Below are 20,699 nucleotides of genomic sequence, written 5' to 3'. Positions count from 1 at the left end.
GTAAACTCACTTCTTTCGCTGTTTAATAGGATTTCCCAGACGGTCTCGAGGTACGATGCTGGCCTTACAAGCCAGTCGTCGTTGGTTCGAATCTCGACTCGGGAAAGACTGTTAGTGTCAGTAGGATCGAAGCGCTAGCCCCGCAGTTGTGTCCTGTACACACAACAGTTGGCTGCGAAGCCTGCGTATTAATAAAAACAGATGGTCAAGTTCCGAATCGGAATTTGGCACCAAGGCTTTGCTTTTAATGGGCTTTGTAATCAAATAGCCACAAATAACAATATGAGAATTGAACAGAATTGCACAAAACTGGTTTTTGGCTTAAAAATGTAATTTTTCATAAATCACGTTATCGCAACCTGTAAACATTTTTCCAGAAATTCGCAATATTCTACAAAAATTAGAAAAACTATAAATAACATTATCTTTTGATTTACGGTTGACCACCAAAACTATTTCAACATCGATTTTTTAAACACCCTAACGAAGAGTACAAACCATGAAAATTGATGTTATGTGTGAGCACGAACATTTTTATAGTACCTATAGATTTCTTTTACCAAGTCCACATGATGTATCCTTCCGAACATGTCACAATACCACTCTACAGGGATCCCGTTCACACGTTTGTATAGACAGATGTATCGCTCGAAATACACAACAGCTATGAATTCCTAATTTAGCAGCAACAAGCAACAGATTCTTCAATTAAGTATGGTACACATTAATTGTATCTTGTCAGTCGCATTCCGTTGTTCGTTGAAAGGGATTCCGAGTACACACCAGCTGAGATTGGAACAAATTGGATGCGTAAGAGTGCGGCACGCAATCTTCATCCTATTACGAAGCGCATGCATTGTCAGCATACTGGATCACAAACACATACCGAGTGTAATTACGAACCAGTAGGAAACGCAAATTTGCCTTGTAAATTTAGTCAAGTGACTTAATTCGATTTGATTGGACTTTTCTTGCAGTGGCGCTAAAACAGATTATCGGTGAAATGCTATTGATGTGAAAAAAGTAGAGCAGGTTCCAGAAATAATACGCTAGTTGATTGCAATGAATTGATATGGGAAATTTATTTGAATTGAACGTTGAATTAAAATTGCATATTAAAAAGAGAGAAAAAAACTCGTCGGAGGGTCACGTGTCACCGTAATTTGATTGGATGATAGCTTTGAGTCTGTTGAAAATTTCCAATTACCCTCAAAGTGATCTATCCTGACAACGCCAAACCCTGTATAATGCATCGATTTATAGTCATCCCTCATTTGTATTTCCGTTTCCAAACCAACAGAACCAGCGAGTCGCGGGTCCGCCGAGATGGAAATTAACACCCAAGCCATCATCGAGGAGGTGTTGCTGCGCCCGCTGCAAGCGCTTTCACTGAAACTTTACTTCGCGAGTGACTGCATCAGTGAGCCATTGCAGGTGCAACGGAACACCCTTGCCGCCAGGGCTGCCACAGCCAAAAATCAGAATCGATTGGCCATCGGAGAGAGACGCTGCACGGAAATAGTTGAACGTGTTGCCGAACTGGTGCAGCGCTTCGGACGGCAACGATTTCCCAACAGTCACCGCGATCTCACCCTACAACGGGACGCGTGGAAGAAGGTTCTGAAATTTCTGTTCTTACTTCGGGCGATTGGACCGGTTTCGCTGATTCACGATGCAGCCGGGAATTCCATCGGACCCCAGGAGGTAAGTGAGCGAGACGATTTTCCTATGCTTGTTTGTCGGAAGAAAGGTACCTATTGGAGCGGTTTTGGGTTTGGACAGTACACAAACCTAGTTTCTAACGGTTCAACGCAGAGCTTTGAGTGATGGTTTTGGCTTGTGTTCGAATAGGCTAAGTGGAGACACTGAAATTAAACTCGGAAAATTACACCAAAAATGCGAAATATTTATAGTTTCTCAAAGTCCGGAACAATGATAAGCAAGAAAACCATGGGTAAATTCGATTCAATTATTTCTTACGATAGATTATTTGTGTATTTTGTGTTGAACACATTCAGTGTGTATTGAAACTGGTGTACCGCAAGTTCAATTAGCACCCCAGGCGGATGACTGGTACGGGTAAATTCTATTCATAATCTTCGGACAAGAATCAACTCTTGTTTGGGAGGATAACGTTGTCAGTAACCAAAGAGATGGTTTCCAATTATCTGATCGTATTTCAATTCATGACGAAACAGCGACCCACGAAGCAGAAAATGGTTGGAATGGGCAACTTTCTCCATAGAACTCACTCCACCGCAAACGTATTGCCTCGTTAGATTCGCTTCAATTGTTTTGAAATGTTCGTACCATAATGAGCCATTGCGGATTTCACAGAGCTCGGGCCACAGCATCATTAAAATTATTAACCTTCCTGTAGCCAGGTAACAGGATAATGAAATATACTCCCACAAAAACAAAGATATGTGTAACATTGAATTATTCATGGGACAAATCCAACCATTATTCGCAATCGCCTATCGGATGCTACGTAGAAACGCATTTTTTGCACATTATGAGGTTAACATCATTGTCATTGTCATGTTTCGGTTTCCCTTCAAGTATATACTTAACGCTTTCAAATCAATACATTACCGTTCGTTATTAAATTTATGGGACGTGCCGACCGCATCGACCGGTCATCACAGATCATTACGCATTGTTTCGTTGCCAACTCAGGCCCACTTTATGGGACATGGAATTCGGTGAGTACCGTTCTGATTCCAACTTTGAAGAGCCCACAAATATAAGCCATATTTGACATCTCCATAAATTGAGTCAGACGGTACAACAAGAACAGCTTAAAGTGTATTTGTCGGAAATTGGATTCAACTGATGTTCTGCATTTTGTGATGCGATGATCCCCTGTGGATATATCGACAAACAAAAGTTTCAACCATTCGCGTCACTATGTTCCGATAGAATCACACCGCAGGGTGTTTGGGACTCAACAATGATTTACACAAAATGATTTGGAAACACGTGAATACTGATGGTATTAAAACAGACATTGTTGAATTGTTTTGACAATATGTACACGCAAACACATTATATGTAGTAAATTTACAAGGGCCTAGTAGGCCTCGAGGTATGTTATGGGTTCAACAAGCTATTAGCACTATGTTCAAATCTTGACTGGATTAGACTGTTAAAAAGTCTCGACTGTCTGGGCTATCTATAAATCGTATAAAATACCTTTTTTTTTGGTTTCTATTGGTTAGAGATGTAGTCCGATACAAATGATTTTTTTTCACAATACCTTTATTTAACGAAAAAAACTAAAATTATATGTGCTACATAGGGTATCGGCTCTATTGTCGTCGGGTTTGTCATCGTCCGGGGGGTTAATGAAGTCAAAAAGAACTAGTCTTTTGCAAGAAGATGCTCTGCATTATGAAAAACCATCATCATGCAAAAAATAACGCTCTTGGACATCATTTACCCCTCTGACGATAATAGGTAAAACCTAACGATAATAAAGCCGATACCCTATATTAATTTTGCGATTGATGGCTGATTTCACGATATAACAGGACGAGAAAACGACTACTACAAAAACATAAAGCCTTAACAAGAAATATCCGTGTGTTGAATGCCACATTCCATCTTCTACTAATTCGACATGTTTGTTGAATAAAAAAATATCATTAGAGGTTTAACACTGTGTAACACAAGTTGCTCGAGAATTAATTTATTCTTGTTCAATCTTAGCTTCCCAGTGATGTATTTCTAGTCTTATGCACATTTGAACAAAATTTTTAATTCGATTGCATTTTTTTTTTATTTTCTGCGTACCGTGCTTTTCATTACTTCTTTTTCTTCCTTAATGATCCATGAGAACAGAGATTATACCATAACGTGATTTGAATAACGAACATATTTGAAAGATATATAAAATGTTTTATCTGCTACCCAATGTTTGTTTTCGATTTGCATGAGGATTTTTCTGATCATCCAAGCATTTTTGAATGCTCGGTAGTCAGTGGTGGGCACCGCTAACCGAAAATTCAGCGACGCTAATCGCTAAGCCGCTAACCGTAAAATTTAGCTAGATAATCGCTAACGCTAAACGCTAAACCCACATTAGCAGAACTTTCGCTAATCGCTAACTTATTAATATGAAAATAATCATATCAATTTTGTAGTCAAAATTATATGGAAAAATACAAAATTGTATCAAAATATGTTATTTGTTTCTCACGTTGATAGAATTTTGTAATGTTTTAGTTGTGCTCTTCTGACCGGGAAGACAATTAATTTTACCACAGTTAAGAAAAAAAAATATTACAATGTTCAATACTTCTATTGCTACATAGTAGCAATAGCATAGTAGACAGACAGATTTTCACAATGATTATGAATTGCATGATTACGAAATTGTGAATATATCCGCCATTTTGTATGTTTCTTTTGTCGATATTTTTTTCTTAACTCTTAAGTTACGTTCAAATAAATACAAATGTGTTTCTTTGTGTCGCTTGAAAACATTTAAAAAAAAATCAAAAAAAGAAACCCTTTCTCAAAAGTAAAAATCTTTTCTATTTATTTAAACGGAACAATTTGATAACCTCTACCTGTATCTTCTTAGAGACTGTTTCCGCGTCCTGGCTTAACAAGAGCCAACTAGATAAGCTACGGATCAAAGCAAATGACTAAGGCCGTGAACATACTACTTATTCAATCAGAAGCAACCCGCCGGACATAGTCATATATATATATATATATATATATATATATATATATATATATATATATATATATATATATATATATATATATATATATATATATATATATATATATATATATATATATATATATATATATATATATATATATATATATATATTTTTTTTTTTTTTATTTATTTATATATGCCGTGGGCTTGCATTTTTACGTAAGCGCCAAATTTTCAAATTTCATTTTTTTACATATTACTATAATATAAAAAAACCCTCAAGATTCTTGTTGCCGTTTCCAAAAATTTTGATAAATAACTGAGAAATATCAAAAATAAGAAGTGACGTTAGCGCCACTTTACATAGAAGTGACGTTGAGGTACGAATACGATAGTGTATCATGCTTGTGGAGTGCATAATTTTATTTATATCCTTGCCGCTGGCTACCGACCAGTACGCATGGCAAACTAGACTATTCAGGCGTACCAATGCACTTTTAGTGCAAAACTTTGAAATGGTTTTTCTGTTTTGCAAGAGAAGTGACGTTGGCATTAAAACTCAATGCGTTTACATAAATAAACGTGTTAAAGCAATGGGATATGTTTTTCATCATATTTACTCAGATTCTATCAGATTAGTTTGCGTAATATAGCGCTTCTGTTAATTTGCAAACGATTTAGATCTGTAGCGATTTTGTGCTTTTGGCGCTTACGTCAAAATCCTAGCCCACGGCAGTATAAGCTTCGTCCTCGGCAATTTTCATTTTTCGTTTTGATTCGCACCGAAGCATCATTGCGATTGGTAATACCATTCACGGTGAATATTCATCGGCATTGATCTGAGTCACAAAGGCTTCTGAAACGATGTATTCCCATCCGATCGCTCAATATCGCTTCGGATGACTTGAGTAAATCGTAGCCAATACGAATCAAACACGAAGGTAATCATATTACGTTTTAATAACTATGCATCGCCCACAAGCCACTCATAACAGTTCAGTTCACTATAGGCGTTGTTTCCATTGCTGAGTGAATACACTGTTGCCACGTGTTGTTGTGCTTCGGCAATAATGAATGAATACGAATGCAACGAAGTGATATTCAGCAGCCCTGGTTGCAAACAGGGCCTTTTCCGGATTACGTAACCAGCTAAGGTCCCGCAGTCTGCAAATCCGTACTAAACTTGCACTCTATAAAACACTGATTCTTCCGGTGGCTCTCTACGGCCATGAATCATGGACGCTGAAAGAGGCTGATCGGCGAGCTCTTGGTGTTTTTGAGCGTAGGATTTTGCGTTCAATCCTTGGCGGCAAACTAGGAAATGGTGTTTGGCGCAGACGCATGAACCATGAAGTGTACCAGGCATACAAATCGGCGGATATAGTTGAGCGGATAAAACACGGCAGGCTTCAGTGTGCTGGGCATGTAGCGAGAATGCCGGATGAGCGTCAAGCGAAGGCTATATTTAGCAGGAATCCCGATAGAGGTCGTTGACTTCGGGGTAGACTCGCACTCGTTGTATGTGTGCTGTCGACGAGGATGCACGCGAAATAGGTGTTAGGGGCGATTGGGGGATAGCAGCCCAAGACCGAGGGACATGGCGACGTATTCTGGATTCGGCACTTGATCGATAATCGGTCTGTCGCCTTAAAAGTAAGTAAGTAAACGAAGAGATATTAACTTCACCGTCAATTTCCAATATGTATTGGAAATACAGTAAATATTATTAGCATAGTGAAAATTTATATTTTCTTGTAAATTGAAAACAAACAATAGGGGTACTGGGGTTAAGCCCGGCTCTGAGGGTAATACCGTCACCCCTTGGATTTAACTAGAAAACGCTGATTAACTGTGTTTTGGAATATGTGAAGTGATGATATTTAATATTCTAGATATTTTAAGACACATCGAAGCCACCGTGAAACGTCAAACGTCAAAACGATAGACAAAACACACGCTACTGCAGCTGATGCGTAAACGGATGTAATTTTTCGTAAGTGGATCCTAAGCTTTTATTCATTTGAAAAGACTAAAATAATTTTTCGTTGCTCTACAATTTATTGCCTGTATTATTAGCAATCACAGGAATTCGATCTGACGTAAATTGAAGAGATAAATTAGTAGAAATACTCTTTTTAAAAAAATGTGTGCTGGCGGGGTAACACCGTCACCCAGTGAGTGGGGTAAGCCCAACATTGTCTGAGGTTAGTTGGATGTTGCTGTAACATATTTTTCAACTATTACCGGTAATTCGCTGCTAAATAAATTAATAAATCGACTTAGAACCATGCACTTAAGCTCTTCTGTGATTTATGAATGATTCCAAGGGTTATAAGAGGTGTCAAATGTAATGAATCAAGTCACAAAAATGACCGCTTTCCCGGTAGTATTCGGAATATGCTCCGGTGTGGTCAAGATGATTCTGGCTTCGATGAAACTAGTTATTAATATGATTTAAAGTGCCACGCAATAGGCTTGCCGAGTATGAAATTCTTTCATTGTTTATACATATCGTTCACCGGTACTTGTTCCGGCAACCTCTCCAGAACCAGCTAACCGTCAACAACCAAATTCAACAGTAACATCCAAAATATAAGATCTGTCATTTGGCGGTTTCCGATTTCAAATTTATTCAGTTAATTCGAGTAAATGTATGAACAAACTTAGGTTCCCCCCAAGGGGTGCCGGTTTCACCCGCTCTGGTTGCTAAACGTTGTTTTTATCTTAGGTTCAAAACTTCACTATTCTTTGTAAAATAACAGTTTGAAAATACTGACAGTCCTCATATCTTGTTGAAAACAATCTGGGCAATGATTCTGTGAAGGAAATATAACAATATTTGCCATCAAGTCCTACTAAAGAATCATTTTCCTTAGGGGGCCGGGCTTACCCCCAGTACCCCTACAGTATTTTAATACTGAATTTATGATTGAGCGACGTTGGTCAAAATATTGATATGCAGGCTTTTTAAAAAGTGAGAGCTTTCGTTAAAACGCGTAAATCACCAAAGCAAAAAAGTTAGCACATTTACAACTAAATTGGACTGGAGATAAACCAAAGTGAAAAAGAGAACAGGAATAATTTATCTTTCAGAAATGTTTATTTTAAAAATTATCTTGAAAAAATAAATGCCGGATAAATTCACATCGACTACGATACTCTCCATATTTCATTTCATCAGGCCTCCCGGTTCCCAATGACATTTTTTGTCTGGTTCACGATGACATTCGTGAGAATAAAAACAAAGCCAGCTGGCGTCTCTATCTCAGGTGCCCACCACTGTCCGTAGTACATTTAAAGTTCATTTCAATTTAAAAATTACGTCATATGGAGTAAAATATTGCGTTATATCGATTTACGTTATAAAAACGTCACGTTGTAAGGTAGGTTACGTTATAACGAGAAATACCTGTACGGCCTTTTGATATGTTGTTCGAGGGATGATCTTCACCGTTCCTTTGGTTAAGCAAAAATTGAAATCAAAGAGCAAGCGTTATCAATATGAAAGAGCGAACTTTCCGGTTTCAGTCGAGGTAGTGTTTTTCCCAGGGGGAATCTATCAGTAAAATATCGTGTAACCGTAACCAACATATGGTATTTCTAGATGAACATTTCAAAAGGTCCTATCTGCTTTCATCGTTTTCCGAAGCGTCTTTTTATTTTGGTTATGGTTCAGCTTTAGTAACTCTCCCAAGCGGGGTTTTCGTTCAGAAGGCTAGAGTGATCCCTCCGCTATCAACCTGTGCATATAACGTGTCATAAAAGGTGTTCAACAAGTTGTGGTGATTGAATGGAAGTGATCGATCAAAAAATCGATCAAAGCAGATAGGATCTTTTGAAATGTTTCTCTAGATTTGTCGTTTTGATCGAAGTAATGTTTAATAGAATTGGAACGATCTTCTTCAACAAAACTCGAGAAATCGCGGAAAACTATTATTAATAATGCGTTGTGTAGGAAATTTTGTGGCAGCAATAGGCTGTCCCAAAATTGCATGATGTCTGGAAACCTGGAGGCTCACCCTTAAAATGAAAGTTTAGGGTGTCAGAAAAAATCTTTATAAGGGCGAAAACTTTAGGAAATGATGTTTAAGGGGCGCACAAGCGAGATATTTGAAAAAAGTCAGGTTTTTGAACATGTTTTTTTAAAAACAATCTAACACTTCAAATTTTAATAAATCGTTATGTCTTATTGCTTCTAATGGATTCTTTAGGGTTCAAAATATAAGCCAGATTTTTGTACAGAGCTGTTCAGGTTCCCAAGCATGCATTATGTATTTTTAAATTATCGAAAAAGTTGATTTTTTAAAAAATTCTAGCATTCAATCGTTTGAAGTGGGTACCGTACATTGAGCCATATAAAGTTCAATACCGTCGAAAGATGGGAAATTTAGTGGGAAATAACTTTGCCGAAGACACAATATGGCTATTTTTAACCCCAACAAAGTTATTCGTGATTTACTGCGAAGAAAAAATTTACACTTTTTTCTATATCTACAATGTTTATTTATAATAGCCAATAATACGAGTCAAAAAAAAATTAATCAATTATTATGAATTCAAGTAATCAATTACTGACTTTTTCGATGAATTGTTTTGTTTTTTACGGTTATTTGCAATCATCAGTAGTGTATTCCCCTTCTCTTCGTCGGACTTTGGACCAAAATCATTGTAGTCTCCTGCTGTCCCGAGAGCTCGTTCCGCTGGATCGTTTATCACCGTTAAAGAGCTACATTTCCTCTTCGCTTCAATGTATTCAATTCGTAAGTTCCAGCTGGTAGGATCTTCATTCAAGAAACCGCTCTCTAGCCCCAAAATTTGAAAAAAGATCATGGATCTTTCGGTTACATAATCGGCCAGACCTTTTTTGGCAGAGTACTTTCTAACTCTGGTTAAAGAGCTTCCATTACTCCGCTTTTTCAAATTTTCTACCATCTTCCGTTTTGTTTCCTCATCTACTCGATCACTAAATAAAGAGAGACTTACATTAAGCTCTGTTACCAAAGGTGCTTCTCGAACTTTCTGGAAGTGTTTTGGCTTAGCTCTTTATCCTCAAAATTTTGCAAGGACTGCATAAACGTCAAGTCGTTCACTGGTGCATCTGTTGCCACTAGACATTCATACCACCCTTTCACGTAAATTTTCACAACAAACAGCACAAATCTGTGAAGCTGGACATTATCTGTCTCGAATTGATCCCGGAAAAGGTATATTTTGAGACCATATATCGCCCGAGCCATCCACCTGGCGTGGTGTAGGGCACCAGGGCGCCGAAATTTCACTGGATCGCCTTCTCCAAGGCACAATAATGAAAGCTGCAGAAGTTCTTTATAGTCCTCGCGTATGAATTTTTGCAAGATCATTTGCCTGCAAAAATCAACAAGACTTTTGGTTTCGTCTTGTCCGAGTGTTCCTTTAAAGATAATACAATATAAAACATGTTATTTTATTTTCTTGAGGAAACCTCAAATTATAATTAGGTACCAATAGGGAATCCAGCATAATCATTTTCATCTATTGTATCCCATTCGTTTCGGAAAGATTTGAATAGAGCGTCATCGGGAGAACTTGTCAGTTGTTCAAAACATGTCATGTAGGCTGTTTTAAGAATCAATTCATATACGTGGTGCCTGCACGGAAAATCCAGCAATTTTCTTCCAAGTAGACGTTCTAGGATGACCGCAGCACCATTTTTTTCTCCTGAATTCACATTGGTGGTGTCATAACACTTTCCGCAAATAACTTCATCGAGATTCCAGCGTTTCAAGCTTTTAAAAACTTGTTCTAATACGATTTTTCCTGTACCGTGTTCTATAAATTCGCAACTGATGATTTGATCAACAGAATCTAAGCCCGTCACGACAACAGCTAACTTTTCAGTTTTTTTGCGATTGAACAACAATTGCTTGGAATCAAAATGAACGACCAAAGACTTCTCTTTTGGAAACTTATCCTGAATTTCTTTAGCAATCTCTTGGCGGGCCTGGAGAATGGAAAGACATATTAAACATCAATATTATAAATCTGTGCAGGCAAACATACTGCTTTGCGTTTTCTGTAAAGAGTAGATTTGCTTAAACTTAGTTCTTGTGGATTGATATTAAAGGCAACAGCTGTGGCTGCTAATACCCCAACAGTCCCACGGTTAGAGATTCGGTTTCGGTCAATATTTTCGATAATAGCGTTTGTTAGTGGTGTAGTCTTTTACTTCGTCGGACCTGACTTGTATCTTCCACGACTAGTTCTCGGACGTTAATATTCGACCTTGTTGATTTGTTCTCAATTTTTCATGTTTTCTTTTCACGACACTGTTCACAGGTAACCGGTACATTTGTTTGGATGGCTTTCGGGAACACACACGGAATTTTATTATGTTTCTGATAGTTCCAGAACTCCACGCGGATCGCATCGTGTTGTAATTCGCTTTCTATATTTTCTACGCTGATGTTGAAAAATTCACTCATCTGTATCTTACTCGATTTCAACCTTTCTAATGATCTTGAGTCCCGCTTCTTATAGACCTTTTTTAGTCTTTGCCATGATGCTATAAGCTTGGTAACTCGTCTAACAACGTTCCGCTTGAGCTGATGCGGGAAACCAGCCCGATCCCAAATTGCCATTGCCTCGGTAGATACTTTCTGAACACTTTGTCCCTTCGATGATTGCTGATTTGCCAGGTGGTACCGGAAGTTACTGATGATCTCAAGCTGCGACGGAAAATGATTTTTGGGCAGGTTCTTTCTTGCTATGCCGGACATCAGATCGTATTTGAGCTTCGTTTTCGGCGACATGATAAGTTTGAGCTGAGTAATGAGAGCACGCATACGTAAATAGCCTTTGTTCAACGATCCCTGGATCGTGGTACGAAAAATATTGCTATTGTTTCATTGTATCTACCAAGGAGTTAGTTTAATAACGATTGCAATAAAGCAGACTTGCAACCTATTGTTCCCTATGCGGTGTATAAAAAATGTACAAGTACTTTGCTATGAATAGGCGTAATCATTTGTGCGGTTTAGTGGTGGGTCGTAGCAATTTTGGTTAATGTGTTGTCGAATACTATATTTTAAATAATTATTCATAAAGTTCGGCAGTAAATATATCAGTAGTAAATCACGAATAACTTTGTTGGGATTAAAGATAGCCATATGGTGTCTTTGGCAAAGTTATTCCCCACTAAGTTTCCCATGTTTTGACGGTATTGAACTTTATATGGCTCAATGGACGGTACCCACTTCAAACGATTGAATGCTGGAATTTTTTAAAAAATCAACTTTTTCGATAATTTAAAAATACATAATGCATGCTTGGGACCCTGAACAGCTCTGAACAAAAATCTGGCTTATAGTTTGAACCCTAAAGAATCCAATAGAAATAATAAAACATAACGATTTATTAAAATTTGAAGTGTTAGATTGTTTTTAAAAAAATATGTTCAAAAACCTGACTTTTTTCAAATATCCCGCTTGTGCACCCCTTGAACATCATTTCCTAAAGTTTTCGCCCTTATAAAGATTTTTTCTGACACCCTAAACTTTCATTTTAAGGGTGAGCCCCCAGGTTTCCAGACATCATGCAATTTTGGGACAGCCTAGGCAGCAACCTGTACTTGGCTAAAAGCGATGAAGTTTCATCGCCACAAAGGTAATCTATCAAACGTCATTGATCAGCAAACTTCATGGACCAGAGTTGATCTGTGATAACGCACACATATATGACAGCAGTAAATCCCTCCTGGTTTTTCTTATCCGTCACTAGTCGCGTAATGTCACTGTGCCGTCAAACGAATACGTTTTTTTTTCGATTGACGAATGACTTGAGTTGACGAAGGAAGAGAAAATGAACATTGAAATATTCCCTTGCCATGGTAACACTAATAGCGAGTTTCTTTATTCCACCGGCTCATCGAGTTTCGAGCTGGAGTCAACCTGAGCACTGTCGAAACCCTTCTTTATTCGCTTGATTTTGGCCCTGTGTTGACCTGGCGTGCCGCCTGAAGCAAAACAAGTATGAAGGAATTAAGCTTCGCATAAAAGCTTACCTTCACAACGATGAAAAAATTGCAGGACAAGCTCATTATTTCCAAGAAATGTTTACGTAACAATGATATATACAGATCCGAAAGAATTTATCTTTCGAAGCACTGACTAGGCACCTGTTCTTTTGTTTAGCTTTTCTCGATTCCGCATCATGCCGGAGCAATAACCCAGATAACCAGAAATCGTATAAAAATGTCAATACAAAATCGTATAAACATCCAGTTTCAATTTAAATTGTATTAAGTTCATGTTATAACCAGATCAAGTTATCTTTCATCATATATGGGTCGTACAGTCCGCGAAATATGAGTGCATATTGTTCCTCGTATAAACGCACACAAAAAATCAGGTTTCATCGCAGTAGAGTTGTCTACAGTGCTAAACTTAGTTGCAGTGCAAAATTGTAGGATTTCTAATTCATGTGATCCACGTTAATATTCATATTCCTTGAAAACTCCTAAAACAGTTGTAAGAGGATTGTATAATGAATTTTATACAATTTACTATCTCGTGACAGTTAAAATCGTCTATTATGAAACACGAAATCGTTGAATAGTATAGAATGATACCATTTTTATGTCAAATTTAATTTAAATTAAAATGTCCCTTTCAGCAACTCTGGTTTTTAAAATCCAGTTCCTAAAAGATTTGAAGAATTGGGTATAAATCATGAACGCAGTTTTGACTAAAAGAAAAATCACCCAAAAAAATGGCACATACAGTCGGGTTTCACATAAACATGGGCAACGCCTTGAAAGATTATTAATCTTTGTTGATTGCATTTGCTTGAATCGCCTTACAGTTAAAAAGAAGGTCAATGCAGATCGCTTGTTATTATTCTTTCGTATATGAGGCTATATTGAGTTACATATTGACATCAGAGTCTATAATTAGATTTGGGGCAATATTGAAGACAATAAGTGACATTATATACGATTTACAGGTTCATACGATTTGAGGCATTCAAGAGTACTAGATAAAATTCGTTGACATGCAGCATCGTAAAATGACTCTGAGGATAGGGAATAAGAGCAGTGATCGGAACGTTGGGGGTTCGAGACTGGACACAGCTTGTAAAATACAATAAAGAAAAATGCCGCATCAAACCTCAATATTTGATACATACCAAAAAATGTAATGGTACGCGTACTACTTCTCATTAAAAAAAAATATAAATAAAATTGTTGCTACTCAATTTTTTTTTTCATTATATGGAAACAGGTTACACACTGCTGCGTTTAAGTTCGTAGAGCATCGTGGTAGAATCATAAAACGGGTGAAACGGAATTGTATGTATGCTTGAATTATAGCAATAGAGTATCGTAATTGTTATAGAATTGTAAAAAATTGAATGAAAAGTTGTATATCTTTAACTGCGTGAACCAATTTGGTACGTATCTTGCCTCCACTTTGGTACTTATAAGCTTATATAGAACGTAATATACAACTTTATCAGATTGTACAAGGGTGCTTATATCTCAAAAACAACTGAAATATACGGACCAAATTGTTGGCTGGGAAATTTGCCATTCTCTTGCTTGCTGTGCACATCTGAAAAAAAAAACTATAAAAAGCAGCAGGCAATATAAGAAAAAGTTATTTGCGTTTACAGCACAAGGGCCAACAATTTACCATAAGCCGCAGCAAGAAAATGAGGTATTCTATATTGCAAAATTTAAACTAGATTGCAATACAAATATATTGTTGCAGTTACAGCATAGAAGAAAGCATAAATATTAATGAAAATTGGCGCACAAAAAACTTCCAAAAATCTCTAGCTTTATCTATATCCTTGTTTTCATGATTTGATTACTAATGAACAATTTTTTGAACTTCAATTTCTAAAAAATACACTGAAATAAACCAAATAAAAAAAATACAAGACTTGGTCATTCTAGATTTCTGTTATTTCATTTGTCTATCTCGACATCCAAAAATCTCTAGCTTTATCTATATCCTTGTTTTCATGATTTGATTACTAATGAACAATTTTTTGAACTTCAATTTCTAAAAAATACACTGAAATAAACCAAATAAAAAAAATACAAGACTTGGTCATTCTAGATTTCTGTTATTTCATTTGTCTATCTGAATTGCTTTCATATTAATTTTCAACTCTTCTGAATCCCTAATAATATCGAGATTGAAAAAAAAAATACAAATAACTTGAGAAAAATACCACAATGTCGAGATTAATTTAAGTGAACTAAGAAATTAAATAGAAACTAAATAGAGAGAATATTAAATCATGCTTCAGTAAAAAAAATCATTTAAAACCAGAGCTTGTATCACTTCTTATTTAATATCAGGTGATTAGAATTGAAATTGTTTTATTTCATAACTCGAAGCTTTACTGTGAAAAAATACTTACATTACCGAGGAATCTCCGCTTTGAGCGTTTGAGTTGGTCATGATGGAACCTATTCCAAGCCTCTTATCTCTGACCCGCAACATGGATTCATGCAAAGAATAAAGCAGACTTATGGAACGTCGTAAAGGCAGCGTGAAATGCTAGTCCAGCTTCTACTCGTGAAAACCTGGTGGTAAACATACCACGAAGATTGAATATGGTTTTATAAAACAAAGGACAAGCCACAAAATATTGAGAGTGAGTTTCGTAACGTAAAAGGTCACTTTGCTAACGATATGTAGAGAAATGAAGCTTATTTGGAATGTTTTGTATATATGAATTTCAATAGTGTATTTATTTTTTTCATCGAACACTAACTCACGCACAAACCTTTCGGAATCACCGACACAGGAAAATTCCAGTTATTTATACGTTCCTCTTTGAAAGAGAGTGTCTACAGATCGTAAACACATAACTAGTGCTGGGACTATCCGGATTAAAATATCCGGATATCCGATCTCGGATATCCAACAAATATCCAAAATCCGGATCAACCGGATATCCGGATATTATCCGACAGGATATCCGGATTTTTGGATAGTCGGATATCCGGATATTGTATCCGAACATAGGGGATGGGAGATTGTGGAAAAAGCCATTTTCCGCATTACATTTCATTCGAACGGGCCAAAAAGATAGAAAAAAATCCGGATATTCGATTGTCCGTATCCGAATATCCGGACATCCGAATAATATTCGTTTACACATCCGTGATTCGAGCTTCTGATAACCGGATCACGAATATATTCGGTTAAAAGTCCCAGCCCTACACGTAACATAACATCATATAACAACCTAAATCAGTGCGCAAATATGGAAAATTAACCAAAACTGCAAGTGTATTTATTATTTTCTCCATGACTGTATATGCCATTGGCCCCAAGTTCGAAAATTTTCTAAAACCCAGAAAGTAGATTTTTTAGAAAATGTTTTTTTCGAGTTAACATAAAATCTCGACGTTTCATGCAATTCTAAGACATATGGCATCAAAAAAAAAATTTTGATATCGACAGTGTCATGGATCACTACCTGAGCTTTTTTTATCGATATTTTTCGTGAAACTTTGACCGCTTTGAGGCATGTGTTCCCGATGTCCGATTGAGCTAAAATTTTGCATGGGAATGCTTTTAAGAAGACGAAACTTTTAAGCCCTACCGCTAAACGATATTCGAAGGTCAGTTTTTTTTTTCATGCATCTCATTGGCACTCTGATTGACATAGATTAAAATCAGCATTGATAACAAGTACACAAGAATCGTGATGTTCCGGTAAACTTCAGTTTCGGGCGAACGATCATATTACTCTCGGGCCTGTTGATCCCACAATGGACAAAAAGGTTAAGGGATACTACAAGCGGCATCCTTCAGTATCAGTACGAGATGTGGCGAGAAAGCTTGGAACCTCGACGAGTAACGTTATGCGTGCCAAGGAAAGAATGGGTCTGCAGACCCATCGGAAGCAGAAGCAGCCAAAACGAAATCCAAAATAAGCTGAATCTGTGAAACCGAGAGCTCGGAAGCTTTATGACAAACTTCTGACCAAAAAATGGGGTGTGTTATCATGCATGACGAAACCTACATAAAACTGGACTATAAGACTCTGCTCTGCTCTTACTCTAAGGATGCACTAGGGTGGTATAAAACCAATAATGTCACATGTGTCCCAAAGGAGATGAATCCTCCAAACTGCCCTGAAATTCGCCCTATTGGAACTTTTTGGGTTTTGACCAATGCAAAGCTGAGAAAAAATGTCGAACCAGCGGACAATGTTGAAAAATTTAAAAAAGATTGGCTTAAAGTGGTAAAAATGGTCGGAGAACACACTGTGCAAAAGCTTATGAGTAGTGTTAAGAAAAAAATTAGAGAACTCGCGTATCCTACGAAGAATAATCCCAACTTGAATTGAAACTGGAAAGAAAACACTTATTATCTATATTTCAGAATAAAATGACCCGAAAAATCCTGTATTTTTTGTTTTATTCAAGAAAGAAGATGTATTTATAATTTTCGGAACAGTCTATAATTGGCTCCGTAAAGCATCAATATGTATTGTGTCGTGTCGAACAAATATATTCAATCCCGATCAGTCAAAAATAGCAGGATTATTACAAATCTCGATCTTTTGTTACGAACTTTTTGTATCAACTTGTATTCTAAACTTGGTCTCGTTAATAGTTAAAATATCAAAATTCCTTACTAATTATTACAAATTATAGCAAGTTTTGTAAGGTTTTTGGCAGAAAAAGATTAGGATTAGTTAGAATGTACAATATTTTGTCAATTGAATAACAAATTTTGTCATAAATATGCTTTAAAAAACACACTTTTGAACATTCAAGTGTATGATATCAGAATTTGATATGATTCTGTACTTTATATCCTGGCATATCAAGCTTTGTTATTTCTATCAAGTTCAGATATTTTTGTGTTACCCGTTTGTTATAATCGTTTGATCGGTACATTACAAAAATTGAAATGAATTTAAAACCCCTTCTCCGGTGTGAAATGAATAAGTTTACTAGTTCTGGCAACTAATTTTGAATTCTTTTTAAATTATTAAAATTCTACTATTAAGTCGCAAACATATCCGACTTGCAGCACGTTTCGCTTTTCAAATTGTACAAAATTTCAATCGGCTTATACGAATGACAACCAGACATGCGATAATTTAATGACATTATTATGTAGGGAAGAACCGTACAAGACGCACCAGTTGGGTAAGATGGCCCATGCTATTAATTCCCCAAAATACTTACACATGTGGCTTTTTATGACGAAATTCTTCGCTTTTCTCATAAAAACCCAGCTTCTCTACAGTTCTCATATAAAAAAGTGTGCCATAATGACTAAAATACTCAAAAAACTATGCAATTGGCTGTGGCCCTGTCCAACATGTAATCATTCATAAATTTTATTTAAGCTTTCATGATTAACTGACTAGTAAATAATACAAAAAACTATGGTTCCCCTAACCTATACACTTTATGAGTTTATAATACTATGAGTATTTCAAATTATTTCACTAACTTTCGTCAACTTTTACCTAAAAACAATCAAAATTAAAACTGGGTCAGAATGCACTATGAAAAGCTTGCAGGAGATTGCTTGACAACTTAAAGCATGTTCCATTATTTTTTATTTTACTTGCGAGACTTCAAGCGCTTCTCACTTTGCGTGCTGATTTCTGCTAGTGGCATATTAGCCTTCTGCTTTGGAGCATACTGACCTTTGTTGTGGTGCGTATTGGTCACGGGCTTGTTTGGTGGCAATGGTAATTTTTACCAAAAAAGACATTGAAATCGAGTATTTTATAATAAACTTCATCATAAACATACAATAAATAGATCCTACAATCATCCTACATGTTCAATGTTGCTTTGAAATGATTTGAAGCGCTATAAATCGCGAAAATGCTTAACTGGTGCGTTTTGTACAATCCTCCCCTAATATGGGAGTACCGCACTTAGAAACAAAGACGCATTGTTGTAACATTCATCCACACATCGTATGCGGGTGTTGCCTTCCACCGTTGGCAATCTGTAATGCAATGGCACCCGTTTCCGCAGCCGCAGCAAGGAATTGTGATGAAATACTTTTTCGTCACGTTTTCTCCATTACGGGTTAACGGTTGCGTTTGTTCAGGGACAGCTCGACAGGTTGCAACAGCAACATTATGAGCGCATATCCGGACTCGGGCGTCTAGCTAAACTATGGGAAAGTAGGATGGCATGTCACTCATACTTTACGGCCCGAGGTCGATATAGACTGCTGCATGACGCCGGAAAAAGTGTTCTCGCAACGTTGACATGTTGATCGCTAGACAGTGGTTTGGCAACAAAAAACCTCCCATATTTTGCCTGTTCATGACGGCTACAGCTGATAAGCTTCATTTTGCGATCATGTTTCCTCTCAATTTATTCGCTGGTATAGCGATGATTTTAATTGGATCATGATTGATTATTATCACTTGAAAATCTGTTTTGTTGGGAATTATTCAACCGATGTCGGCAGACAAGCCGGCGGCTGCAGATGAATAAATTTTTGTACCCTTTCGTATCTTTTCCCCGAGTGAAACGCAACTGACAGCGTAGAAAACACTGGAAGCCATCTATGGTGAGCTTTTATATTATTTTCTAGGAAATTTTGCGGTCAATTTTTAGATTGTAATTGGTTACGATTAATGGTAATGGCTCACGAATATTTTTTAGAAGTAATTATAAAAACATTAATGTTTTCCATATGTGTGCTTAATTCATTGCTGGTTTGTAGGTGAAATGCATTCGTAACAAACTGTTAATTTCTTTTATATAATTATCTGTAAAGCACAACTAGAACCGTAAGTATGTTCCTTCTAAATCTTGTGTTAGTTCGCAAGCTGTTCATTACCAGTCGTTCGATGGATAAAACAGACCCAACCGGACAAGCACTTAATCCTTTTCCGATTTCGTACTTTTAATTTCTTCCTCTAACGACAACGACAATCTTTCACTTCTGATGCCATTTATTCGAGACAGGAAACGAATCAGCCGTTCTACTAATTCGATCGAAATACATAATAGATGGGTTGGGTAGGGTGTGAATGATTATTTTGGTCTTTCACTCGGAAAGTTTGTTCGGTTTTTACATTAATATTCTACCAGTATCAAAATAGTAGATTGATACTAAAAAATAACTACTTTAACCATAGTACCACATTGGGTACACTTTCCCTAAGTTTGAGTATAGTCAGCACCAGTGGGCTACCCGTGCCATTAAGGGCGCCAGCTCGGGTATACAACGTAATGATGTAAGATTCTGCAGAACCAGACCGACAAAGACTCGCTTTAATAAATTAGTGAAAATAACGGCAAGCAATGTTTGTATTCACGTTTCGTTCCATTTATTGAGCGTTGCTTCTCCTATTCGAACCGCTTCCGGTAAATTACTCTTGAACTTTACCTTTGCATTTTGGCTCTTGAGGTATAAGAGGAATAAAACAGTTCGAAACAGACACTATCTGACCTTTTCTCCGAATGTCAGTTTTTATTTCTACACGTTACATAGCGATGTAAGATAATATCGAAGTTTAAAATCTTCCCTAATCTTCTTGTTAAAGGGCCAATAATGAAAGAAGGTTAAAAATTAATTCAACTCTGTAAAAGAAATTGTTCTAATTTGAACTTTGCTTTCGGGTTCATGGGAATTGTCTTTGTGTACTTTTACAGCACAAAAAAAAATTATATGGGACCATCCATTAATGATGTCACGCGTTTAGGGGTGGAAGAGGGTCTCGATTATTGTAACACTTTGTGACATATGGGGGAGAGGGGGTTAGCTTGAGTGTGACATTACAATTCCACTCAGAAAATAAAATGAAAAAGTCACATACCTAACCACAGAGTTCAACTCAGAACTATTGAGAACATTTGCATCATTCATTCAAAGTTCTACGATCCCTTTTTTGCTTAAGATTTGCTTAAGTTAAAATAAATGCCTTTTTTTCCTAAAAAAGCATAATGTTCGTTAATTCTGTTTTACCGTGCATGTTCGTTTATGAATGACAGCGCAATAATTTTTTAGTCTCTTTCAATCCTATG

General features: G+C 36.8%; 1 protein-coding gene across 5 annotated transcripts in view; it reads left to right on the top strand.

The window, feature by feature from the left end:
• Positions 1-20,699, top strand: part of LOC129721214 (uncharacterized) — a 246,426-nt gene that overhangs the window by 87,641 nt on the left and 138,086 nt on the right. For 4 of the 5 annotated variants that reach the window (XM_055673513.1, XM_055673512.1, XM_055673514.1 and 1 more), the window contains exon 3: positions 1,301-1,704. The exons of the other annotated variant lie outside the window; for it this stretch is intronic. In XM_055673513.1, coding sequence (XP_055529488.1) covers positions 1,301-1,704 — 404 coding nt within the window. The remainder of the gene's footprint in view (positions 1-1,300; positions 1,705-20,699) is intronic. 5 annotated transcript variants of the gene reach the window in all.

This window comes from Wyeomyia smithii, chromosome 2, assembly GCF_029784165.1.
Source record: "Wyeomyia smithii strain HCP4-BCI-WySm-NY-G18 chromosome 2, ASM2978416v1, whole genome shotgun sequence".
NCBI lineage: Eukaryota > Metazoa > Arthropoda > Insecta > Diptera > Culicidae > Wyeomyia > Wyeomyia smithii.
Note: the sequence above shows the minus strand (reverse complement) of the source record. Positions and strands in the feature narration are given on the sequence as shown.